The sequence below is a fragment of the Mesocricetus auratus genome, unplaced genomic scaffold, assembly GCF_017639785.1.
Source record: "Mesocricetus auratus isolate SY011 unplaced genomic scaffold, BCM_Maur_2.0 Super-Scaffold_100282, whole genome shotgun sequence".
NCBI lineage: Eukaryota > Metazoa > Chordata > Mammalia > Rodentia > Cricetidae > Mesocricetus > Mesocricetus auratus.
In genome coordinates, this window is record NW_024429260.1 from 92,571 (window position 1) to 111,184 (window position 18,614).

Here is an 18,614-nt window from a genome sequence, read left to right on the forward strand (position 1 = left end):
ACACACACACAGACACACACACACACACAGACAGATAGCACACACACAGACACATACACACAGAATCCATATTTGAAATATACTTAATCGACAAAGAACATGTTAAGACAATATCCTACTGCATATTCAGTCTGAAAGAGGGGACATCTGTCTAGCCTTATATACCTTACCTAATTTTTCTTTATTATGGTGACAGACTCAAATAAACCCATTATAGAAATCACTGTCAATGTATAATATACAAACCAAGCTTGCCCTGTTGGTGTTGGAAAAGATTGAAAATGTGGGTGTCCTGTATTTAGCTTCCTTGAAGTATCAACCAGGGATATATCTAAGAACATCGTTTGGCAATTACGCTTACTACTGAATACTACACAGAGGGATGGCATAAGTAGGTGACATTGTGAAACTCTTTTTTCCCATCTGTGGGGCATAACAGAATTTGGCTTGCCTTGATGTCTATTTTGTAAAGGAGAATGACCAAGTACAACATTTATAAAACAAACAAGCAAACAAAAAAACCACACCTCCTTACTCATAATCCAATACTAATTGCAATAAGAAAATATTGAAAATGGACTTGACCATTTCAGAAGGAAAGCAACATAATATATTTAAAATTGTGTTTAGTGTGCAGTTGATGGGTGATTTAATGTCTATTGTCCTATAAAAATAGTAGGATCATGACAGCTGGCAACAATTAATTGTAATTTCAAAATGTTTCTTTTCTACATATGTATTTATATTTCCATATTTATATATGATACATATTATTAAAACTATAATCCCTAAATAATTTTTTTATTTTATGTTTAACAAGCAAATAGTTTTCAGATGGTCAAAGTAATTATTTAAACAAGAGATATTTAAAACTCTAAAAAAATCAAAAGAAAACGGAGAATATAAGTTTAGATAATATTTCTTCTGGTCATTTTAGAAGGTTGTAATAATTAGAAAAACAAAATTTGTCCTTGTTAATCCTTCCAACTTGTCTTATCCAAGAAAACCTAGTCCATAGCAATTGAAATATCAGAGAAGACACATTACCTTACTGATGAGTTTCCTCAAGGCTACTTTCATGTCTTTGTTCCTCAAGCTATATATAAAGGGATTCAACATTTGAGGGACCAATGTGCACATAACATAAGCCAATGCAGTGTTTGTGACTGAATTAGTCAATGAAGAGCTGATGTAAACACCCAATGCTGTACCATAAAATAAAGATACCACTGACAGGTGAGCTGTGCACGTTGAAAAGGCTTTACACCTTCCTTTCATGGAAGATATTCTCAAAACAGAAGAAACAATTTGAGCATAAGAGAAAATTATTCCAGAGACTGGAATGCCATTAAGTATGATTGTTGCAAGATATATCAGAACATAATTGATTAGCGTGTCAGAACAGGCTAACTTGATAACTTGGGCTAGTTCACAGAAAAATAGAGGAATATCTAGGTCTGTGCAGAAGGAGAGCCGCAACACCATCAGACCAAGCAATCCAGTGTTCACAAGGCTAATGATCAGAGAAAGTAGAATTAGAAGACCACAGGTTTGAGGATTCATGATTGTTGTGTAGTTCAAGGGATGACATATGGCTACATAGCGGTCATATGACATTGCTGAAAGAAGACAACTTTCCAAACTACCAAAAAGCAAGGTAAAACAGATTTGAGTGAGACAGCCTGTATATGTGATGCTCTGATCCTGTGTATGAATGTTCACCAGCATCTTTGGAATGATAGTTGTGCTTAAGCAGATGTCATTAAAGGATAGATTGGAGAGAAAACTGTACATGGGTGTTTGGAGATGGGAATCAATGCTGACAGTAAGAATGATGAGCACATTTCCTACGACGGTAATCAGGTACATTAAGGTAAACAGGCTGAAGATGGGGAGCTGCAGTGTGAGATCATCTGTTATTCCCATAAGAAAGAATCCCAAAACACCAGTTTGGTTAGCTTCTGTTTTGTGGGTAAATCTGCTTCAAATATGGAGAGAAATAAAAAAGCAATAGCATATATGAACACATTAGAGACAGACGTTCTTTCTCCAAATACACTCATTATAAATTATTAATATTAGGGTTTTAAGCCTACTATTTAATACACCTGACAGTTGTTTTTGGCATCTGCGAAATTTTGAGGAAATTTACATTTATAGAAAAACTTTCTCACGAGAATTTTAAAGACTGATTAATTTTCTTTTATTTTCTTCTGCTAATCTCTTCCTGTATTGTGCCCTAGCATTTCTACTCACATTATTTCTTAATTCTTCATAAACTAGATAAATGCTAATTGTATTAACATAATACCTTTTATTTATAAGCTAGTCACTAATGCAGATGCCAATATACAGAGGGAGACAAAGAGATAATAATGTGTACCAGATGATATAATATCTGACTCATGTAGTCCCAGTGTGATACAGAGTACACAACCTGTTTTATGAATCTGGAAATCATTGATAGGAGAAACCTACTTATACAGTATGAATATTGTTATATATATTATTGAATTTTATTGTGGTATTCATTTTTCACTTTGTGCATGCAATTAATGCATATTTTATTTAAATTAATCTTAAGTGAAAATGGTGAGGCTATTTCATGACAAGTAATGAATAAAATAAAATTACCTATCTCAATTCTCAGTGTAGAATATTCTTTTTCTGACATTTTGTGCAGGGTTTTGTTATTGTTTTCCCTACCAGAAGCATAAGATCCCATACATTCATCAGAAATAAGTAAAGAATTTGGGGTTATGAGTAGAAAAAGACAGAAATATAACATTGCTCTATTTAAAAATAAATAAATGAGATATTATGAATAAAATCTAACCTCAATATATAAATATTAACTAATACATTTGGATAATTTTTAATGTCAAAGTGCAACTAAATATTCTTACTTACATATATCTCAAAGTTGGAAGATATGTCATCATAAAGTGCAGAGAGATTAGTCCTTTTCCCTTTGTCTGATAGAATCCTTTCTAGTAGTATCTCCTGGTTTCTGTTTCTTGCTGGGTCAGATGTGCTAAGGAGGCTACCACAGGCTGAATTCTATAATATCAGCATCTCCTGGGATCAAGTTTTCTAATGTCCTCAGTGGACACAATTATTTCACTATAGTTGTCATCCCAGAAGCACATAACCATAAATACCATGAATAAAATAATTTCAAGAATAAGATTCAGCTCCATAAGGTTTCATTCCTCCCACAAGTGAATGTTGTGTCTCTTTTGATTAATGTTAGTGTAAAGTCTATTTAATTAGATATTAGGATACCTACACCCTCTTGATTCTTAGGCCCTTTCCGTTGGAAAAATCTTTTCCTGACACTTTTACTCTGAGGTAATGTCTGCATTTGAGGTTGAGGTACATTTCTTGTATGCGTCAGAAGGATGAATCTTTTATTCTGATAGATTGGTTCTTTTTATAGGCAAACAGAGACAATTTATATTAGGAGGTATTAATAACCAGTGAGTGTTAATTCTTGTTATATTTGTTTTTGTTGCTGCTGGTGGTAGTCTTTGTGTGTTTCCATTTGTTGGATACTGCTGGTGTAAGATTATCTGTTGCCTGCATTTTTGTGGGTGCAGCTAACTTCCTTGGTTTGGAGTTTTCCTTCTAGTTCTTTCTGTACGGCTTGATTTATTTGTAGGTAGTGTTTAAGTCTGAATTTTTTCATATACTATTTTGTTTTTTCAGTCTGTTGTTGAGAGTTTTGCTGGGTATATTTCTCTGGGCTGGCATCTTTGGTCTTTAAATGTGTGCAGAATATATGTGCAGGTCCTTTTGGCTTTCAGAGTTTCCATTGAGAATTCAGGAGTAACTCTGATAGGTGTGTCCTTTTTATGTGACTTAGGCTTTTCCTGTGCAGCTCTTAGTATTATTTCTTAATTATTTATGTGTAGTATTTTTATTATGATGTGACAAGGGGACATTTTTGGTCGTCTATTTGGTGTTTTTTAAGCCTCATTGACATATCCTTCCTTAGTTAGGGAAAGATTTCTTCTATGATTTTGTTAAATATATTTTCTGAGCCTTTGAGTTGGACTTCTTCCTATATTCTTATGTTTGGTCTTTACATGATGTCCCAGATATCCTGGAAGTTCTGTGTTAAGAAATTGTGGGATTTAACATTTTCTTTGAACAATGAATCTGCCCAGATGTGAACTCAAGTAAGAAAAAGTTATGAATGTAAAAATTTAGAAGAGGCTTTAAAGGTTCAGCAAGATACAACTGGCAGCAGATCAGAGCACAGAATTCCTTTTACAGTAGTCTTAGAATTTCTTTGAACATAACCTACAATATAGAGGAACACATACACACACACACACTCATGCACACACACACACATCCTCTTTAAAAATAATTCAGTAAAAAGAGCTAGAATTGATTAGGATAACATAGCAGCATATATAGATGTTGTAAGAATGATATCCAAGACTGTAAGAAGAGTAAGGTATTAAGATTTGTTATTCCTAAAGATTAATTTTCATCACATTGCTGACATTTTACCTAATTTATAAACAAAAGAACTCATTTATTAAACAAAATCTCATAAGATTATAAATAAAAGTATTGTAAGGAATTGGATAGTAGCTACAATGTTTCCTAAGCCTGAGAAATTTCTCGGCCTCACTATAATTTGGAAGTAATATGATTGACCATCAAAAGTTAATAATATCCTGCTCAAAGCATAGTGATTCACCTGGACTGAGTCAGATATTATCTAAAACATCTTGAAATTAAAAACTGCTGCCAGCCTGAGAACAGGCTGCTGCATTATGCTTGCTTAAACTGAAATGAAGTATAGAATTCTAGAAGTTTCCCAGCGTTGGTGTTGCACGCCTTTAATCCCAGCACTTGGAAGGCAGAGGCACGCGGATCTCTGTGAGTTCGAAGCCAGGTTAGACCGACAGCCTCCAAAACAATACAGAGAGACCCTGTCTCGTAAAACCAAAAAAAAAAAAGAATTCTAGAAGTAGGAATAAGGGGTTGATAATAATTTTATTCTGTGTACTTAAGCTGTAACTCAGGGAATGTTAGGAAAGTATGTCTGAGACAAAATGATGTAATCTCTCTCTCTTGAGATAGTCATGAATATCTTTTTAATCAGTATAATGAAATTTTCTGATTACTAGTCAGTCATATTTTCAAAGTCTTTCTTCTGTGTGTCTGACTCCAACCTCCTCATATCTGAACATTACATCCTCTCTGGAACCTGTCCACTGCTGGAATTAGCCCTGACACTTGTGTGAGTGGTCAAGCAATATCTAGTATATTGTGAGACAGAAAAGAGGAAACCTATCTGGATGGCAAGGAACTGTTCAATGGATGTACTAGAGACCTAAGAGAGCACCAAATTTGACTGGAGCAATAATTAATTAAATGATTCCTAATGATATTCTGGTATTTTCAAAATTGTGTGCCAAGTCCAAGCAACACCAGAGAAGCTTCATCCAGCAGCATAGGATCAGGTGCAGAGACCCACAACCAGATATGGGACAGAGAGAGTCTACACTGTTGATCTTCATCTATTCCCTCCCCTCAGAGCTAGGGAACCCCATTGGTGATGAGGAGGAAAGACTGTGGCAGTTGGAGGTGATGGAGGACACTCAAATAAGCAGAGCTCATATAGGCTGACAGATACTGAAGCAGCAAACATGTGGCCTGCATGATCTGCACAAGTTCCCCTTCTAATACCTTAGGATTTTTATATTGTTATGTTTGTGCGATTACTTGTGGTGACAGTCAGTGTGTCTGACTCTTCTGCCTGCTCTTGGAACTCTTTTCCTCCTATTGGATTGCCTTGACCAGTCTCGATATAAGAACCTTCAACTTTTTGTCCTAATAGGTTTTTGTCTTTTAGAGTGAGAAGTCAAATGGGATATATTTATATATGGTAATAAAATATATTTATAACATAGGCTAATAGAAAATGCTAATTGCCAAGAAAAATCTCCTAGAATACCAGTGAATCTTCCTTTGACCTTACTTTCTTTTTTACATTGAATTTATAGAATTCTAACATGCAACATATTATTAAATCTGAGTGTGATTGATATAGATACTTTTCTAATAATGCCAAATACTTCAGGTCTGTCATTTAAAATATCATTATGCTGGTCCAAAGGTATATTTTTCTTTCACCACAAAGGCCATTGATTGAATTTTGACTACTTCTCTTAGTACAACAATTTTGATGCATTATTTGAGAATGTACAATGTATTTTGACAATATTTGAGTCCTAGTCTCACCAACACTCCACACAGATACACGGTTGGCAATCTACAAATGAAATTTCATGTACTCTTTTATTATATAACATACTTAATACAGTTGATGCTGTCGGTATACTTGTGGGTGTGGAGCCAACCACCGGAACTTGGTTGATATAATAGGGACCACATCCTTGAAGACAACTGAATTTTCTTCTGCCAGGAGTAATAAACTCTCAATAGACCTAAGGGTAGTTTTCTGAAGGCTCATATAGAATTATCATTTCATACTGAAACATTTAGTGGCTTATTCAGGTACTGTTAAAGTCAACAAAGTTCCTATGAATTCAATGATAAAGTCATGTCAAGAAGACACTGCCTTGTTCTCCTTCTTCTTGAACTCTACCTATTAAAAGTATTTCTGCTTCTTTTTGTGGCAATTTTGCTGGAGATTTTTGGAATAAGACTGTCATTTAGATAATGATATTTGTGATAGCTACATCAGAGACACTTTTCTTCTTTGACAGTTCTGAGTTTCTGTGATCACTGCCATTCATTTCACATGAATCTCAGATGAGATCTAATAGCTGTAGAACTTCATGGTATAATATATAAAATTAGATGGTATTACAGGTAGGTGTGTGGCAACAAAATCTACAGCAGTGAAATACTTATTTGAATTATTCTGGGAAACTGCTGACCAAAAACAATATGAAGGAAATATATTCTACAACTGGAACTGGTATTATTCATAGGCATTCTATAGATTTTAGAAGAGTATTATATCTTGTGTGGTATAATTGAAATTCCATTGAAAACCATACACCTATAATAGCAAAATGTTTTTAAGGGTTATAAAACTTATGTCAAATGAAAGCTGAGTGACCCTGGTGCATGATTTTTATCCTAACACTTGAGAACCAGAGGTATGTGGACATCTGTGAGTTCCAGGCAATCCTGGTTTACAAGGCTATACAGACACACTGTTCAAAAAAGAAAAGAAAAGTATATCAAATGAATAGCAGTCATATTCTGTTTGCTCACTTTTCCAGTAGAGAGAGTAAGATGTCAATAATCGACAGATGTAGAAAATACATCACATTAAAAGTTAGTTCAAGGGCCCGGGCAGTGGTGGCGCACGCCTTTAATCCCAGTTCTTGGGAGGCAGAGGTAGGCGGATCTCTGTGAGTTCGAGGCCAGGCCGGACCGACAGCCTCGAAAACAATATAGAGAAACCCTGTCTCGTAAAAACCAAAAAAAAAGTTAGTTCAATATTTTCTTATTTTATTGTGTCTTTCTTTCCTATTTTGTGAAAGTTCCAACCTAACATCCTTCAAATCAAGGCAAATGTACAGATCACATGTATGGTCCTGAAAGTGTTAGAAAGTGATGAGATGACCCAATATAAAAGAACGTTTTCTGTGTAGGCCAGAGAACATGATTTCAAATGCCTAGCATTTGTGTCTAAAAGCTGCTCACGGATATGTCTGGACACCTGTAATTCTAATGCAAACATCTGGATTCCAGGTTCTCTCTCCTAAGCTTAAAACTGGAAAGGAGTTTTGTGGTCAGACCTCGCTTTAAAGTCATTGAAGTCTCAAGCAATTAGGAAAAATAATAGAGGGATGTTCTTCTAACTCTGCAGTATAGTTAGAGTGGCTTTCTATTTTTTTTATCATTTTATGTTTCAGGAATTTTTGTTATATGTTGCTCACGCACCCATTCCTTTTGTGTATTTACTTACTCTCTGATGAATTCTTGCTTTTCCAATATGTGCATTTAACTAACCAGTTGATGAAGTATTTGAATATTTTATTTAATAGAATATATTATAAATATGATATAGGTAATGAAAATAGGTGCATTAAGTGCCAGTGAAGGGATTAGCTACTTAGAGATTACAGCAAAAGTACAGTTATATTACTGAAGAATTGTGAATATGACGTAATGAAGGATTTGTTTTCTAACAAGACTAATGCCTTGAAAACTCCCCAAAAGGAGGTAGGCTATTATTAAGGTAAGTATTTTGTGTTTAAATGAGAACATAGCCATGCAGTGAAATAGATTAAGATCTCATTACAAGAGGGAAAATTACAGCTTCAAATTTTAGTCTTCTAATATAAGGAGAAATTTACACTTAAATTATTGTGATGAATTTGCAAGTAACATTTATTAATTTCTCTGTGACCAGTGTTGAAAGAGATCTAGTACATCTCTCAATTATCACTGAAGAAGTTTTTTTCTTTTATTTTCCTAGTGTTGACAATTAATACAGAGAACAACAACTGGGAAATGAACAACGAATAAAAGTTTACAGCATGCTTAACGCTAAGACATCTATATTATACCCCTTTTGCTAAATCTCAGAAATTATACCAACAGGGATAGAAATTCTAGGAAGTACACATAACATATGTCCTTAAGAATTTCCTGTATTTAAATAGTTCATCCTTCACCAAGATATATACAAGGAGCACCAAAGTGATTGTTTCTTTTTGATAAAAGTATGACAAAACTTGACAATGAGAGGGGAAATTTTTGGAAACAATTATGGGAGGAGTTTGGAGGATAGGATTTGATAAAAATCACTTTATGTGTATGTATGATATTATGAAAAGCAATAAAAATTTATGTGGAGCAAATGGAGTTTGTTGTTTTGACTTGTTTGAGACAGGCTCTCAAAAGCTTTTGTTGTCCTGACAATTGCTATTTAGATGAGAGTAGACTTAAAGTAACAAAGATCCACCTGCCTCTGCCTCCCAAGTGAGTGGATTAAGCGTATGTGCTAGAGTTTCCAGGAAGATTTTTTATTTAAAGGACCAGGATTTAAACATATTCTAGCTTAAGTATAAATATTATATAATCAAGTATAAAGATACATTTAAATACAATATTTGGATCAAAAAGATGCCTTGTCAGATAATTGCATATTCTGTCCCTAATTCTGGTATCAGTTTTATCACAAAGACCCACTTGGTAATAGGAGATAATGACCAAGTTCCTCCTCAAACCATAAGACTAAATAAATAATATGAATGAAAATGGAATTAGAATAACTTAATGACAATTTGTCAGAGAATGAATTTGTAATTTTGGAATATATTTGACATTTCTAATATTAGTATTTATAACCATAACTAAGGAATATATTATAGTAAGATCAAATAAGAATTTAGTATCATTAAACAGATACTTATGTTAGTCATAAGTGTAAAGTACAATGTAAATGTCCAGAGAAACAATATAGGATACATGTGTAAGAACAGTATAATACAGGTGTTTTCAGGTAATGTCTGAAACCAAAATGATGAAGTTTCACCTAAACACAAGTTGAGTAAGAATAACAAGAGATGGGGTAAATTGAATTACTGAAATTGTTTGAGACTCAATTCTACACAAAGAACTACTGGCAACTAAGGATTTCTAAAAAGAGTATAAATAGTATTCTAGGAAGTACATAACATTTGGTTATCAAATAAGTAATGGTCACTCTTGAAACATATATTCACTACAGCATTATATAGACTACATGGTTTTGTATTTAGAAAGCAGATTTTACACATGCATGGTGTCTTTGACATCAATTAGCAAGCCAAGTTATGAATTTGGAATAGAGAATTGAAGGTATGAGAGAGATTAGAGGAAGGAGTAATGTGGAACAAAAATATTAAAAATTGCAGGTTAGTTGAAAGCATTCAATGATTCCACAGTAGAATCATAACATTGATAATAATGAAATTACTTCTACATTTTTTGTCTTTAAGGCTAGACACTCCAGAGAGTATCAGTTACTCTAATGAGGACCTTTGGATATTAAACCCTTAGGGAGATAGAAACAGAAGAACTAATATGTGAATATCTCAATCAATAGGTCTGGCCAATTCAACAAAGAACACTTGTGACTCCTCAATGATTTCCACACAGCCACATTATTTATTTTCCATATAAAGGCATGATTTTTGTGCATTTCTGATTACATTAAGTAACTAAGAGATGTTTTGTTTGGTTACAATATGAATATAATTCAATCATGATTCAATTTATTTTATTCCTTACAATTCTATATACAAATACTGATATTTTCACTTCTTAGTGTTTATATGAAGAATATTCCATAGCATATTTCAGCACTTAGTCATTACTCTGATGTTCATAATTCTCAATCTTTATATGGTATCTATTCTAGTTTCTCAACTTCTATCATAAAAAAATCTTACTAGTGAGTTCATGAATCTTTGTGTGAGATTTAGTGTCATTAAATGAGACCAAGAGAGAAAAAGTGGAGTGATAGACTTAATTTTGGGTGCTGATATGACTACTTTAATTCAATTTACTTTAGTAAGGATATATCCTCATGGTGTTCATCAGAATAAATTGCATCTAGTAGATTAATATTTTCCTATATTCAGTGTGAACTGTGCTATACAAATAAATGGTAAAAATACTATTGTACACAGCCTATTTAACAAATTCAAAGAATTATTTTATAGTATACAAACAGAATATCTGCATCCAATTGAACAGTTGTGTGTTGTGGTCTGTTCCATAATTGCTTTCAACGTTCGCAGTTGCACCAATTAGTAACTAATGATTTATCTACTTCTTTGTGCCATGAATAAATATGCTACTAAGACAATGAATATCTTATAGGTGACCCATAAAACAATCATTGGTTTCTGCTTTGTATCTTGGGCATTAATATATTATGTTTACAGTCGCACATGTCCAAATGTTCTCTTGTATAAATTTGGTAGTAGGAAACAGTAAGAAGTCTAAAGTAGACACACCTTTCCACATCTAAATGGAAATCAAGTGTTTAGTGGCCATTTCTTTAAAATATCACTTACTTTTACTCTCAATTTTTCTTGTTTTTAAAATGTTATTTATATATTTTTACCAAAAAGTCAACTTCTTTTTCATTTAATACTCAGTGCTTAACAAAGTATATGTATGAGTTTAAGTTTGACAGTGTATTTCAAAGAGGACAAATGAAAACAAACATAAAAAGAAACAGGAGCCATTACTCACTACTGATAGGAAGTTAAGCAAGAACACTCACTATTGAAATTGATATGCAGGTTTTCCAAAAGCACAAATGAAAATGGTCCTGTGATATAAAAGCAAATGATTTATATAGGCCCAGGTCATATATCCAGGGGTCACTATATCCTATTCACAGAATATCTTGCATTCATATTGATCACTTACATATGTACTGTGGGAAAGAATAAATAAATGGACAAGAAAATATGGTGCATATACACAATGACTTTATTCACTGAGATAAAGATGAACTTTTTGTAAAGATAAATATGTTTCTAAATTACTATATGACATGAGATAACATAGATGCATGGCGATACACCTGGTATGTTGTATATTTATATATGTGTGTCTATGAATCTATAGTACATATTTCATTTATATCTACATATGTGTGTGTGTGTGAGAGAGAGAGAAAGAGAGATGGAGAAAGAAAGAAATACATTAAGATGGGAACCAGTCATCAACACAGAATAGAATAAAATAAATCATTATGAGGAAGAAGTGGAAGACAATAGGACAGGTAAGACATGGAAGCAGAAAGAGAGCTATAAGTGGTAAAAGTAATATGGTGGAGTAAGAAGGCACAAAATAAGGGAAAATGGTCAATGATGATAGGCTATTTATTAACATACAATCAAGAATGCTATAACTATTGATGTTCAGCTAGAGGGTAAGTAACACATTTACAACTAATGTTTTCATGTTGCTCCTATTTCCTTTATTAGTTAGAGATTATTTTGTGAGAGATAAATATTGATCTTAATTTAGTTATACACAACTGATAAATAATGAGAATTGGAAGTGTGGTTTGTTAATTATTATACAAATGTTCCCAAAATTGGGATTGCAACAGGATATTCATTGATTGAAAAATTATGTAATTTCAATGATGTAACTGTCATGTTATTGCTGCCCTTAATGGGATGAAGTGCTTTTATATTTTGGAATATATAAATTCCATATTACAGAAAATATGCAGTCCTTTTCTAAATTAAAATATAAATAGACTTTAAAATTTTTCTAACAATGGGAAGTGAAAGAAAAATGAATTGATGGAGAAAATATTTGCTCTTTGGGAGGTTACTGTGTAAGTGAGAAGGATCTTCATTAAGCAAATATTTTCTAAATTATCAAAATACATTGGCTCTGCAAAGTAACTTTCTAGGTACAGTTTCTTGCTATCAAATGTGACAAGTAGAGATCAAACTTCAGGTGAACTCATGTTGTAAAAGGAGATATTTTACTCTTATATGTTCTGTTTTCTGTAATCCACATACATGAAATGGTACAAAAATTCCTCTATCAAATATAAAAAATTGATAATGCAGAACATAGTATTATCACAATCAACTCAATCAAATTTTAGGTATTGCATACTGCTCCATTTCTTAAATAAGGAATGCATCTGAATTAGGAGTAAAACTTGTATCTATAACATGTCCCTAAGTTATGATGATGCATGGGTTCCCTATATTTTATTTCACTCTGTGTTTCTATTAGGTTATAAGCAACATGGAACCTAGAAAAACCCACACATTTCCTATTTTCTCTAATGGGAATAACCCATGATGACACAATGGAGACCCTCCTCTTTGGCCTCTTCCTCCTGTCATATGTGGTCACAATTTGGGGAAATTTGATCACCACAATTGCTTTCAAATATGAATCCCATCTACAAACACCCATGTACCTGTTTCTCTCCAAACTTTCATTTGCTGACATCTACCTAAGTACAACCACCATCCAAATATGCTGAAGAATATCCACACACAGTATCAGACTAGAACAGCAATATCAGCAGACTCTCAGTAGCTTGGTCCACTGGGGGCAAGTTGACATGCCTGCAGTCCCCAGACAAGAAGATCACAGAGTGTGCAAGCAGAAGTTGGGCCTGAAACTTCATCTTTCTAATATGATTTTCTTTCTTTTTTCTGAGACTGAGTTTCTCTGTATTATTTTTGGAGGCTGTCCTGGAATCGCTCTGTATAGCAGGCTGGCCTCGAACTCACAGAGATCTGCCTGCCTCTGCCTCTCGAGTACTGGAATTAAAGGCATGCACCACCAATGCCCGGCCTAATGTGATTTTCAAAGTGAGAGTCTACTGTGTTGTGCTATAGTTTTCTATACATCGAAATTTTCTTCCATGTTATATGGGGAGATTTTTGAGGCTGTGGAAAGAAATAAACTTCCTATATCTGGGAATCATGATATTTTAAATATTCAGAATAATCTTTGCAGGTTTTGAAGCAGAAAACAGCTTCAGTGACAATATATCATGACCAGCCTATTCTCAGGACTGTGGAGATTCCTGCAAATTATGCAATAAGATTAGGGTTGTGGCTTTCAAGAATCTTCACCTGTATTGGAGTTGATTTCTTAGTATATATTTAACTGCAAATATAACCCATTTATGCATATAAGTAACTCATAGCCCATTCTCTAGCAAGTGACCACAGTAGAAACTCATTAGATAAGCAAGTTGGTTTAGTAATAATTTTGGCCTGGCTCTGTGATTGATGGGGAGATGTGTGATTGCAAGTGTGTGTGTGTGTGTGTGTGTGTGTGTGTGTGTGTGTATGTGTGTGTTACATCTATCTAGGAAAAGCCACTCACAAAGTATATTATGTATACATAATATGCATTTTCATCATTTATTAACAGTTTTCTTCCATATCTTATGAATTGTCAATATCCATTTCTTTTTTTGCAGGTATTATTATTTTATGCTAATTTACATTTTCTGCTAACATTATTACTGTTACCAAAATTAAATTAATATGCAGTTTTCATAATTTTGAGTATGCAATTTGGTTTGGTAGTTAGTATACACTATGCTATCACATACCTAATAATTAAGGTAAAACTCTACAAATACTTTAGATCTAAGGAAATAGGATGTGACAAATGTATCTACAACGTTTGAATGATTAGCACTAACAGTGGTAAACTAAAATATGCTTAAAAGGAACACATTTGTGCATCTTCAGCTTACAATAGTATACTTGAAATAAGTTCTACAGAAAATAATTCTGATGCATTTGATTAATAGAAAAAACTTGATGAAATTTGATTATTGAAATATATTTAGTTCTAATATATAGTTAAATTCTTGAATTGTGTACATATACAAAATTCTAATATATTACATACATATAATATGAGGCTCATTATACAAAATATCAATATGTTTTTTCAACAAATGAGAAAATTTTATGTGCTTAACAAAGAAAAATATCTCTTTATGTAATAACAGATGTACATTAATTAAATCTCTTTAAAAGTATTCAATATCAAATTAAACTAATGTTTATTTGATGATATGAATATAGGAATAAAGTTTATATAACTATTCACATCAGGAAATATATAGGCTGAAAATTAGTATACCTTAAATAAACTCCATATATTTCTTGGACATATGAAAGAGAAATTACACTCAGCAGTCTTTAACCAGCAAAAAAGACACTACAGAAATTTTAATCAACATCAGGATGCTTATGTACTTTTTAAATTGCATACATTCATATATACATATATGTATATATGTATACACATATAGGCATGCAACATGCAAACACAATGTATGTATATGTGTATGTATATATTTGTGTATGTGTATATGTATATGTATATATATGTGTGTGTGTGTGTGTGTGTGAGTATGTATATAACCCTGCTGAACCTAATGCAACAATTGTATCTTAATCAAGAATTTGAAACTATCATTGATTGTGCTAAACAATTATGTTTGAAATTTATTTTTTTACATGTCATTTTTTTATTTAAGCAATTTGTTTTTCATTTTACATACCAACTTCAGTAACTCTTCCCTACTCTTCTCCTGCCACACACCTACCCTCCTTCCTGAGATTCATCCACTCCTGAGAGCGGGTAATACCTTCCTCGAGGCATCAACAAGTCTGCCATAACAATTTGAAACAGAACCAAGCCCCCCTCCAATATGAAGGCATAGGAAGGTATTCCACCTTAGGAAATGAGTTTCCAAAAGCCAGTTGGTGTACTTCCTCTAGGTCTTGATCTCAAAGACGGAACCCCCAAAAAGATAAAATCACATTACTCTACCCACATTTGGGGAACCTGGTTTTGTCCCATGCAGTTTTCCTAGATGTCTCCCCACAGTCCATGAGTTCCCACTATCTCAGGTCAGCTGTCTCTGTGGTTTTCCCTACCATGTTCTTGACCCTACTTGTTCATATGATCCCATCTCTCTCTCTTCAACTGAACTCCAGGAGCTCAGCCCAGTGCTTAGCTGTGGGTCACTGCATCTGCTTCCATCAGTTACTAGATGCAGGTTCTTTGATGACAATTGAGGTAATTGTTCATCTTATTAAATAGGAAGGAATAATTTGACACCATCTCTCCTATTGTGAGGTGTCTTAGTTGGGGTCATCCTTGTGGATTCCTCAGAATTTCTTTAACACCAGGTTTCTCCCTAACATCATAATGGCTCCCTGTACCAAGACATCACCTTCATTGCTTTCCCCATTCATCCCTTCCCTAACTTGTTATTCTTGAACCCTCTTTGTTCCATCTCACATACCCTCCCTTCTACCCCATCCCAATTTACTCAGGAGAACCAAACTATTTTCCCTCCTTCGGCCATCCATGTGTGTCCCTCTGAGGGCCTCCTTTTTACCTAGATTCTCTGGGGTTGTTCATGGTGTTTTCTGAGAAAATTGGGACCCAATCTACCTTAAGACACAGCAACACCACTTTGGGTATATACTCAAAGGATGCAAAATCATTACACAAAAACATTTGCTTGACTATGTTCATTGTACATTTTTGTAATGGCTAGAACATAGATGCCCCTCAACTAAAGATTTGATTTAAAAAATATGGTACATTTAAAATATGTAAATAGTAAAGAACAAAGACAGCTTGACATTTTCTGGCAAATGGATGGAACTAGGAAAAACATTCTGAGTGAGGTAACCCAGACCCAGAAAGACAAACACAGTATGTATTCACTCATAAGTGGATATTATGTGTAAAGCAAAGGATAACAAGTCTATGATCAATGACCCCAGTGAAATTTAAGTTGTAATGAGGAAGAGAGTTCACAAAAAATTGTACGGGCTATAAAATAAAACGCATTCTATCATTATGACTGATACATGGAGCAAAATCATAGACTCAAAAATAAACTAATAATTGCAATATTGAAATTGCAGTATCTATAACTGAATTAGATCATTCTTTCTTCTGTTTTTATTTCTAACTCTTTTGGTTTGAAACTTTAATAGAATATAAATTTACCAAGATAATCTAGTATATGCTATTCCTGTGAAGATATACTTGTTAAATAGCTAAAATATAACAGATTTTCAAATAGACCAGGTCAGATGAATAACGATGTAGATGTATTGACAATCAGTTTTTGTCATTTTGTAGACACGGAGAAAAATTGTTCATTGAGTGAAAGAAATATTTTCAGTTTCTGTTGCAAAATCATGTTTGAATCTCATACCTGAATAATATCCAGCTATCCCTTGACCCTAAAAATGACCATGTCACAAAGCAGAAGCCATCATTGTGGTGAGTTTTCTCCAGGCTTCCTTAATGTCCCTGTTTCTCAGGCTGTAGATAAAGGGGTTTAGCATCTGAGTGACTGTTGAGTACATTACTGAAGCCACTGCTGTCTTCCTGGGAGATTCAGTAACTGCAGAGCTAAAGTAAACTCCCAACCCTGTCCCATAAAACAGAGAAACAACTGAGAGGTGAGAACCACAGGTGGAAAAGGCTTTATACCGTCCTTGTCCAGATGGGATTTTGAAAACAGAGGCAACAATTTTAGTGTAAGACAGAAAAATTCCAAAGAAAGGAATACCACCAAATAGGAGAGTTGCAATATAAATAAAAATCTCATCGATAAATGTGTCAGAGCAGGCAAGCTTTATGATCTGAGAAAGTTCACAAAAAAAGTGAGGGATTTCCACGTTTGTGCAGAAAGTCAGCTGTAAGACCATCAGACTGAGCAGTAGTGCAATCACAACACTAATGATCAGGGAAAGTAGAACTAGTAGAGTACAGAAGTGTGAATTCATGATAACTGTATATCTCAGAGGGTGGCAAATAGCCACATAGCGATCATAGGCCATTGCTGAAAGCAAACAATTTTCTAATCCAGCAAAATTCAAAACAAAGAAAGCCTGAGTGAGGCAGCCTGTGTACGATATCCTCTGATCCCGTGTTTGGATATTCAATAGCATCTTTGGAACAGTGCTTGAGCTTATACAGATGTCAGCCAAGGATAGGTTGGAGAGCAAGAAGTACATGGGTGTGTGGAGGCGGGAATCTGAACTGATGGTCAGGATAATGAGTAGGTTCCCAAGGAATGTGACCAGGTACAAAAACAGGAATAGTCCAAAAAGTATGGCTTGTACTTCTGGATCATCTGAAAGGCCCAAGAGTAGGAATTCTGTTGTATCTGTTCGATTATTGAATTCCATGTTGTTTAAAAGACTTATGGGGTAAAAGAGACATAAAGACATAATTTATGTTCCCAAGGATACTTCATTACCGAAAAATTTCTGCATGAGAAGTAACTCTCCATCTTTCCATCCCTTTCATTTTCCTGTAATATCATCTATTTTTTTGTTCTGTTCTTTGGCTACATTAAAGTTTTTGGATTCTTTCCCTTATTCCTCATTGATGCACTAGATGTTAACAATGTAGAACATTATCTCTGACCAAAAATTCTCCAAATTCTGAGTCCAGATAACAAAATCAAATAAAATGATTTGACATATGTTTGTGTGTGTGTGTGTGTGTGTGTGTGTGTGTGAGAGAGAGAGGGAGAGAGAGAGATCAACTGATATTTCAAAATAAGGCATACCTTATTTTATTTTTTTCCATTATTTCTTAATGTAACAAAATATAAAATTACTATATATTTGTATCCTAAAATATATCACTGTGATTTATTATTAATCTTTAATTATTACAGGGATTTTCAAAAACACAGCTTTATTTATGAAGCACAAATATTACAATTTTGAGATGTATTAATGACATGAGAATGGTCTACTGCCTTTCAGTGTTCATAATAGGAAAAAATACTGTTTGGAAAAATGAAATAAAGATAACGAAGCCTTGATTTTATAATCTCAAATTCAAAGGAAGATTCATGGACTAAAATTCTACCTTAGAACTTTATGTGTATAAAAGACCAAAAGCTGAACATTTCAATGCAGATAAAAATATTATCATTTCTCACATATATAATGAAATATTTCATAATTAAATTAATAGATTACCACATTAAAAACACATTAACCATACAAATTAACCATTATTGGATATTAACATTTTTTACGTGT

General features: G+C 33.6%; 2 protein-coding genes across 2 annotated transcripts; both read right to left on the reverse strand.

Moving 5' to 3' along the window:
* Window positions 1-1,029: 1,029 nt before the first annotated feature.
* Window positions 1,030-15,198, reverse strand: LOC121136477 (olfactory receptor 7G2-like). The gene is made up of 2 exons (XM_040736962.1): window positions 15,128-15,198; window positions 1,030-1,978 (listed from the first exon to the last, which is right to left on the reverse strand). The coding sequence occupies exons 1-2, from the start codon at window positions 15,196-15,198 to the stop codon at window positions 1,030-1,032; spliced, it is 1,020 nt and encodes a 339-aa protein (XP_040592896.1).
* Window positions 15,199-16,805: 1,607 nt separating this feature from the next.
* LOC121136476 (olfactory receptor 7G2-like) lies at window positions 16,806-17,747 on the reverse strand. Its single transcript, XM_040736961.1, has one exon. It carries the CDS (start codon window positions 17,742-17,744, stop codon window positions 16,806-16,808), a length of 939 nt encoding a protein of 312 aa, XP_040592895.1. The 5' UTR covers window positions 17,745-17,747.
* Window positions 17,748-18,614: the final 867 nt, after the last annotated feature.

Coding starts and splice junctions, on each gene's coding strand:
- LOC121136477 (XM_040736962.1), bottom strand. CDS start 15,198: ATGGCAGACTTGTTGATGCCTCGAGGAAGGTATTACCCGCTCTCAGGA. Junction 1,979..15,127: donor GATGAATCTCAGGAAGGAGG/GTAGGTGTGTGG, acceptor TATTTGAAGCAG/ATTTACCCACAAAACAGAAG.
- LOC121136476 (XM_040736961.1), bottom strand. CDS start 17,744: ATGGAATTCAATAATCGAACAGATACAACAGAATTCCTACTCTTGGGC.